This window comes from Lagenorhynchus albirostris, chromosome 12 (genome assembly GCF_949774975.1).
Source record: "Lagenorhynchus albirostris chromosome 12, mLagAlb1.1, whole genome shotgun sequence".
Lineage (NCBI taxonomy): Eukaryota > Metazoa > Chordata > Mammalia > Artiodactyla > Delphinidae > Lagenorhynchus > Lagenorhynchus albirostris.
In genome coordinates, this window is record NC_083106.1 from 38866557 (window position 1) to 38874838 (window position 8282).

The window sequence follows — 8282 nt, forward strand, 5'->3', positions numbered from 1 at the left end:
AATGACCGGACCAGTCGGCCCAGCCCAAATAAATATTTCCTCTCCTTTTCTAAAACAAACACAACTCAACCAAAAGTTTATCTTTTCTTCATTTGGAATCCTATTGTGGTGCTCACATCGCACAGAAAATGTGAAATGTTAGTGAACAAGCATGCCTTGGTAGGGGAACATAAGGCATTTATTACAAACGAATTCCAAATAATTAGTGGAGGAGATCATGAAATGTTCAGAGAGGAAAAAAAGGGCTGAATTTCAAACCAGAGGGGGTCTGAGCCATTAATGGGTAATCTGCACGACTTTTGTTAATCCCCTGGGGCTCCCGTTACAGGTGGTTCATATTTCTAAGCAGTGAGGAATGTGAGAGGAATGGAAAATTTCTCCTTAACATTTTCCACTACCAGCCTTAGCATGAAAAACTGTAGAGCAGATCGGGCAGCTGGTTTATTATAACTTCTAATTCAGAGATGAATCACCACCCAGTATGCCTACCACTTGGTACTCACCAGAGATTTTCCTTTCTACATTTCCCTGGTGTAGAATTTCTTTTAGAGAAAGTTTGCAGTTAATTTTTAATATAGACAAGAAATGTTATTTAGGTTTGAAAAGACTGGAGTACTTGAGTCCATGTTCATATTTGTTAGGTCTGAGAAGGAGATTTCATATTTTAAAAGAAAAAGTTTACATGTATTTTAATATGAAATGGCTCAAACCTCTGCCAATAGTTGCAGTGGAGATGAATTAGAAAGATATGGGTTACTTTTCCTATCAATATCATCTGAGTTTTAAAAGTCCTGAAGAAGTATGTAGTGAAATGAGTTTTTAGTTTTATCAAAAAAATTACAAAAAATAATTTAGATGAGGTAGATTGATGAATGCCTGAACACGTACAGAATCAAGAGCTAAAACAAATCAAAACACGAGGTGTTTTGCTTGCCCCTGAACTAGGAAAAGAAAAATGTTACATTGGCACTTTCATCTTTCATATTCAAATTATGCTTATATTTATTCCCATGAGCACCAACCACAGTCTCCAATTCTAGAGAAGCTGGTCTTCTTATTTTATGAAAATTCCATGTTTCTTTCTCTGCCAGTGCCATTTTACTTTTCCTTTCCAGAGGCCTCTCACTCTCCCTTCAGCACTTATACAACTTTCCTGATATGAATTAATCAAAAGCTATTTGCTGTCAGTTTCTATATATATGTAGACCTACAGCTCTGCTCCATTCTCTGGAGATTGAAACGAGGTACAGCCTGGGCTCTAAGCCTGGAATCATTAGAGGAGACCTCAAGGAGCTGAGAGGCAAATAGGACTTTAAAGATATGGGGGGTACTTTAATAGGAAAGGAAGAATATAAACAGCATCGTAGTATCTGTTTTCATGTTCTTTCTCTCCTCCCTTTTTTTGGTAATATCAATTTCAAACTTTTTAAGTTTTATATTAAAAACTTGGAAAACACAGTCAAATGCTTCCTTAGTGCTGTTAATATATGATCGTGGCAGCAATTTGTGAACTATTATCTCCATCTCCAATCTCTTTTCTTCTAGTGATTCCTTCTCTCCATTGCCACTAAAATTCTCTTGCTGATATGCACATTGTATTACATCACTCCTCTACCTTAAGGATTTCATTGGCTCTCCTTTCCCTGCAGAATAGAGTCCAAACTCCTTAGCATGTTATACAATTAAGCTTGTTCACCGTTTGATCCCCACTCACTCTACAGCCTCATTTTCTGCAACTCCCCATCTCTTTTTCTGCACTCAAGGGTCCAGATATTTGCAGGTTCTCAAATACATTCTGATGTTTTACATTCCTCTATAATAATAGCTAATGCAATTCTAAGTACTTTCTGTAGATTATCAAGCAACTCTTTGACGTAAATACTATTATACACATTTTGTAGAAGTAAGAGAACTGAGGCACAGAATAATTGAGTAACTCAAAGAAGGTCACTCAGATAGTACGTATCAAGGTAGAGCCAAGATTCAAATCCAGGTACCTTAGTCCTGAAGTTAGTGCTTTTCCTCTTCCTTCCACCCATGTCCTTCTGACACAGTTAAATTTATTCTTTAAGATCTAGCTTCAGTTCCATTGTTTCCTTAAATTTGATTTGACACTCCGCACCCTAGACTAAGTTAATTATTGTCCTCTGGGCCACTACTGTTCTTTAAATACTTTTCAAATATCACAGTTATCTTACCTGTTTTTTTCTTTTTTAACACAGTGTGTAGCACTATGTTTTTACATGATGAATAAATGAATAAATAAATAGCTAAATGAACATTCTTAATTTAGTTAATGGTAGGTACATAGCCCTTTGTTGAATTCAAGGCCGTTATAAACCTTCTAAAATATGGTGGCAGAATGATGGGTGATTTTAATTTTAATTTTTTTTTTTGGCCTATCTGCATGCAATCTCAATTTTTTGGGGAAAAAATACCATGGACTGCTTAATATTTTAGATTTTGGGGATCTAAAATAATAATAATAAATCTTTGTGCATATAAAGCATTATCCTGAATTAAGGAAGATGTTTAATGTTTTTTAATTAAAAAAAATTTATAACAATCAAGATGTACAGAATATTAAAATGTAAATTAAATACACCAAAGTGTTTTAATTTATTTAACTTAGAACACATGAAATGTTATGTGATGGAAGAGTTATACCTTTATCTTCTACATTAGACCATCCAGTCAACAGTGAACTAAAAGTGCAGCTGAATTTCCCAGGTAATGTCAACTTCATGGCCTTGACTGAGACAGGTACTAACTTTGAATCATGATGCTAACAGCTCCAACAACAGTTCCCTGTTTCATCTTGCCCACTGTGGGTGATTTTAGGATAAATAGTGTCTGGCTTAAAATGTATACAGCTTCATAGCTCAAAGGCAACCCTTTGAACTGCATCCAGAAACACCCTGGTAGCCAGTGCAAGCCGTAGCACACTGATGTTAATATGATCCATCTGGCTGGGACCCTTAAGCAAGCAAGCTGCTGCTGTATTTTGTAGTAGCTGAAATGATCTAGTAGTTTTCCTGATAACCCCCACCAGATCCTACTCTTGTAATATGCTGGAAAACACACAATTGATGGGTGAGCCAGTTCTGAAGAAAAAGGGGAGTCATAATGTCTATGTAAATCAGTGAAAAAAGATATTCTGGGTTTTTGTTATTACATTGACTTGCAGGTATTACAGGACTTAACATTAAATCATGTGATGCATGTTAAACATGTGTTTAGGCATCGAAAAGTGGTTCATAGTCTAAGAAGGAAACTGCATTTCTTTCTTGAGCTAAATTTTTGACATTTGGTATTATAAGCAAACAATTTTTTCCAAAGTGTAGTTGGTATTCACCACAGAAATTTAGCTGTGCAGCTTAAATATTATGACATTTCTAAACTAATAAAAAATAAATTATTACTCTTTTAGTAGATAGGCCCAGAATACTACAAGGGTGTTCAGAAATCAATTAAAAGTAAAATGCAAAATCCTAAAATTTTAGGATTCCAGTTTTAAAAAGTAAAATCCTAAAATTTTAGGATTCCAGTTCCTTCCGCCAAAAAGAATTTATTTGGGATTGCATAATATATTGTTTCCATATACAAGTGTGTCAAGTTTTTCTAAGTTAAAAAGTGATATTTTTAAATGGGAAATATAAGCAAGCACTTAAAAAATATGTTATTTTTTGTAGAATTTCCTCAAGTGAAATTTCTCCAACTTCTTTCCCCTTCTCTTTACCAAGCTACTAAAGAGAATTAGGAAACTTGTCTGGTGGAGGAGAATTATTTAATACTGTTCTATGAATTTTTAAATACATGGATATACAAATCAATGCTCAAAATCAAGAAAAGGGCAATGTATCTTTACTGGTTTTCAGAAAGACAGAAAAGAAAATGTCTTTTAAAATTTTTATGCTTTTTTTAAGTTACCATATTTTAAAAGAACCATTAAAGAAGAATGAAGGACCTGAGCACAAGGGTGGTTCTCAATTCATTGAGGGGGGTGGGTGGAACCCATAAGAACTGTCAGCCTCTGCTAGAATTTTCTCAAATTCTCCAGGCCTTCATTGTGCTTGCCACCCATCCCGCATCACCTCAGTGATGTGAACAGCTGAGGTCTCCTGGGAAATTAGACTAAGAGAAAGAGGTTTCATTCCCCAAAGGCAGGAGGCAAAGGAGAGTTTCTATTATTGGGTGTACCCTGGAGACCAAAGCACCAGTACCTTCTCTTGCTTTCATTCAAATGCTTCTTTAGGCTGAATTTTCCCCCATACACCAACTCAAAGTCAAATTCCAGTTCTAGGGTTGGATGAAAAATACTCTAAGTCCCTAGCACTGTATGCAAATAAAGTTCCTAGAGGAATTGGTGTTTCTCGTTCAGCTGGAATCATGTTTACTGGGCAGGAGCCTTTTCCTTCTACTGTGGCTTCTGTCTAGAATGTTATTCCTTTTCTCTTCATCCTAGTAATGTCTGTTTATTCTTTAAAGCCTCAACTCCATATACCTCCTTTCTGAAACTTTCCCTTACTTTCCAAGGCTTAGTTTACCACTCCCACTGTTGAGTTTGTTTTAACGGTGTGGAAGCTCTAATACCCTGATATAGTTATCCACCCGTTCTCTTTTTTTTTTTTTTATATAAATGCATATATATTTATAGAGCTTCTGCCTAGAACAGCCGGGCTTGCTTCTTCAGTTCATTCCTCTTCCAGAGGGCCAGCCGGTCAAACTCGGAGATGGTCATGCTGGAGACTTGGTAGAACTCTTCCTGGGACAGGTGGCGCTCTAAACGCGTCCGATCCACATCCTTGGGCAGTCGGTTTCTCCCTCTTGTGGTCACCAGGAGCAGTTCATAAGGGTAGATCTTGCACTCTCGCATGCCCCAGTTGACAGCGTTCATGCTGTCGTAATGGAATAGGTCTGCGCTGGGTGTCCTGTGCAGCCCGTTTCTTCTGTAGGCAGGCAGGGAGGCAGATTTGGAGATGAGGGGGTCGCTGTCAGCCAGGTAGTGGGACCGAGGGGAGCCATTTAGGGACATATCATAGCCAGCTGTGTGCAGGGCCTCTCGGCTGCTGGTGGAGCTCCGGGGTGGGGTCCAGGGATCCGCGTAGGAACTGGACCGGGCCTTCATCTCTTCCTTCAGAATTAGTCGGCCAATTCCACTCTGGAGCTTGTGCATGCTGCGGTCAAAATCGTCCTCCTCTCCTCCAGATGAGAACCTTCTGGCTCTGGGCACTGTGGGGGACCCGTGGTAGGTCCAGTACTCAGACTCCGCAGCATAGTAGGGGTCTGGCGAGTAGGCTGGACTGTACTTGGAGGCCTGACTGATGTCTTCACTTGTTTTGCTCTTGGTTGCTGTTGACAAATCACCATGCCGTTTGTAGATCGGGGGTTTCCGGTAGATGTTACTTTCTCCAGCGGAGCGGTAATAGTGATGAGGAGAGCGGGAGAAGGTGGGGGACATGCCCTGCCGGCTGTAGGTGGGGGAGTCGATGTATCCTGGGCTGGAGGCCCGTCTCTGCCGGAGGTCCAGGTTCTCATAGATGTCGCAGATGACTCGGTTGGGTGACCCGATGCTAGATCCAGGGGGTGAGATCGAAGTTTCAGACGTCCACCTATGCTTTAACTTCTTCTCTGCCCGGGCTGCCTGTTTGCAGATGGGGTGCCAAACCTCAGAGCCTGTGAGGTACATCTCCTCTCCTTCGGTGAACATCTGGTGGCAGCGTACACACCTGGCACAGGTTGGGTGGTAGTGCTTCCCTCCTGCCTCCAAGACCCTGCCGCCGATGTATCGGTCACAAGTCTCGCACTTAATGCCAAACTGGGAGTGGTAGTCAGACTCGCAGTATGGAACGCCATCCTTGCTGATGCACTCCCCGGTGAGGATGATGCTGCAGGTCTGGCATTTGAAGCAGCTGACGTGCCACTGCTTGTCCAGAGCCAGGAGTGACTGGCCGTGCTTGATCTCCTCCTTGCACCCAGTGCAGTGGCTTGGTCCACGGATCTTGATGGGCTTACTGCTCGTCATGGACTGGGAGCATGTGTGACACAAACATTCCTTCCCACTGAAGGTCACCTTGTCTCCAATGGGGAAAGGCTTCCTGCACAAGCTGCACACGAAGCACTTGGGGTGGTAGGTGCGGCCCAGCGCAGAGATGACCTCGCCCGTGGTAAAGTCCCGGCAGCTGTCACAGCGGGTGCCGTAGAGTTGCTGGTAGTCCTGGATGCAGATGTACTCCTGGTTCTTGAAGAAGAAGCCTGACTGAGCCAGGCCACAGCCACACACTTGACAGGTGAAGCATCTGATGTGGAAATGGTTATTGTGGACGCGAACCACCTCCCCTTTGCAGGTGTCTCCACATCGATAGCACTGGATGACACTGGAGCTGCCCCGGGGATTGTAAGGATTCTGCTGATAAGGAATGCTCGTGTTCATGGTGATGCCTTTGCACTGGGTCTTTCAACACGGAGACTCCAGATGCTTTTTAAATCTTGCGATCTTCCGACCTCACTCATCACCTCTCGGCCAGCGTCGGGAGCCAGAGGCCCCTGCCTGGGTCCCTGCAACCGGTTCATGAATCCTGGTCCTCGTCTGGGGTCTCGAATTCCAAGGCGAGCAAAGCGAAATAGGAGAGCTCGACATCCATGATGCCGGCTCTCGGGGTGGCTCCACCCGTTCTCTTAAAGTGTGAGCAGCTGGAAAGCAGGATTGCTCCTTATTCATATATCTTCAGCACCCATCTGGGTCGTGTAGAAGACTTCTTGATAACTTATTAGATTGTATTTACCTATATGGAATAAATGTGCTATCCCTCCATGCTCATGTGTATTTATGTACAAATTCTCATGGATTTTTCACTGTTTTTTCACAACTGGAAAATCTTGAAGAAGAATGGACATTCGTAGCATTAGCAGTATGGTTCCACTGTGTAGTGTTCAGTTGACAAACTTGACCTTAGCACTATGTTGTGTCATTTTTTTTTTTAGCACATACGTTTCACAGCATATTTCATATAGAGTGTATATTGGTGGTGTTCTAAATGCTGAGATCATTAAAATGGTTTCAAGGCAATACTTAACAGTATAGCTCAAGTATGGTCAAGTGACTTTTGTCCCAGTAAACCCCAGAAACAGTTAACAGAATCTTGCTCTTTCGCTAGTCTGTTGTCTAAGAACTCTAGCAACTTTGACCAAAGCATCAGATACCATTTTAATCCCACCTGAGGGTCTCTTGGCCACTGTTTCCTCCCCAGGTAATATTATGGTGACTAACTCTGTGTGGGCTCCAATCAACTTCTGGTTTACCTGTGGCTGTTACTGTGAGGTGCTGCAGACATGCTCAGGGTCAGGGCACGTGCAACTTGGAAGTCCAGGGGAGTTACTGGCTTATGGGGCCACTGACCTTTGGCCAGTGAGAGAGAGGAGATTTTGAAAAAATTTGCTTCTTTTCTTCCCCCTGGAAGGACGGTCCTATGATGCAACTGTTCATATGATCTTTCTGAAGGCAATTCTATAAGATCAAACAATTAGTGCTGTTTGACATCAAGCAGTGGCCAGCTAGGTCATGCATGCTTTATATTTGTTCTCTCCTTCCCTGCCTCACTCCTCGTTTTCTGCATTCATTCCTGCTTCCCTGGGAAGCCTCCCCAATGAAGTAGTAACACATAATATTTTGCATCAGACTATTTTTTCCTACATAATCGAGGCTAAAATAGTGGATCATATTTAGTAAACACTTACTGGGAACTAGACAGTGTGTTGAGTGCTTTAAGGAATACAACATGGATAAGGCACAAAGTCTCCTCTTAAGGAAAAAATAATCAGGTGGTGAAGTAGCACAGCTTGACATAGATATATAAAAAAATCATAAGACTGTTGTAATTGCCTGTAGGGTTCCAAGGAGAAAGAAAATTATCACAAGAAATCCAACGAACTACTCAGTGTCATCTGGGTCTTAATAAAGACTTCCTAAATCTTCATTTCTTTTCCTCCTCTCCTGAGACCCATGCATTTTAATCCAGATACCTGAAGGTAGAAGGGCCTTTTTCTTTCCCTAACAACGTAAAAGAAGTTTACATAGAGACAGAGAGCAAGGAAGTCTGTCTCCAAGCCTTAGAATTTTGGTGTTTTCCCAGCAAGGACACTCAGTGTGAATAATAATCTGCTCAGGTTGGAATTGTCCTCCATGAATACCTGGTCTGTAATGACATCAGCACCCTAGTGTCACCTTAGCAAATACTGATTGACCACTAAGGCTTCCCCACAGAGCCAGGGAAGCCTTGGGA

General features: G+C 41.7%; 1 protein-coding gene across 1 annotated transcript; it reads right to left on the reverse strand.

Moving 5' to 3' along the window:
* Window positions 1-4636: 4636 nt before the first annotated feature.
* On the reverse strand, window positions 4637-6560 carry LOC132530270 (actin-binding LIM protein 3-like). The gene has a single exon (XM_060167344.1). It carries the CDS (start codon window positions 6431-6433, stop codon window positions 4667-4669), a length of 1767 nt encoding a protein of 588 aa, XP_060023327.1. The 5' UTR covers window positions 6434-6560; the 3' UTR covers window positions 4637-4666.
* Between the last annotated feature and the right edge of the window lie 1722 nt (window positions 6561-8282).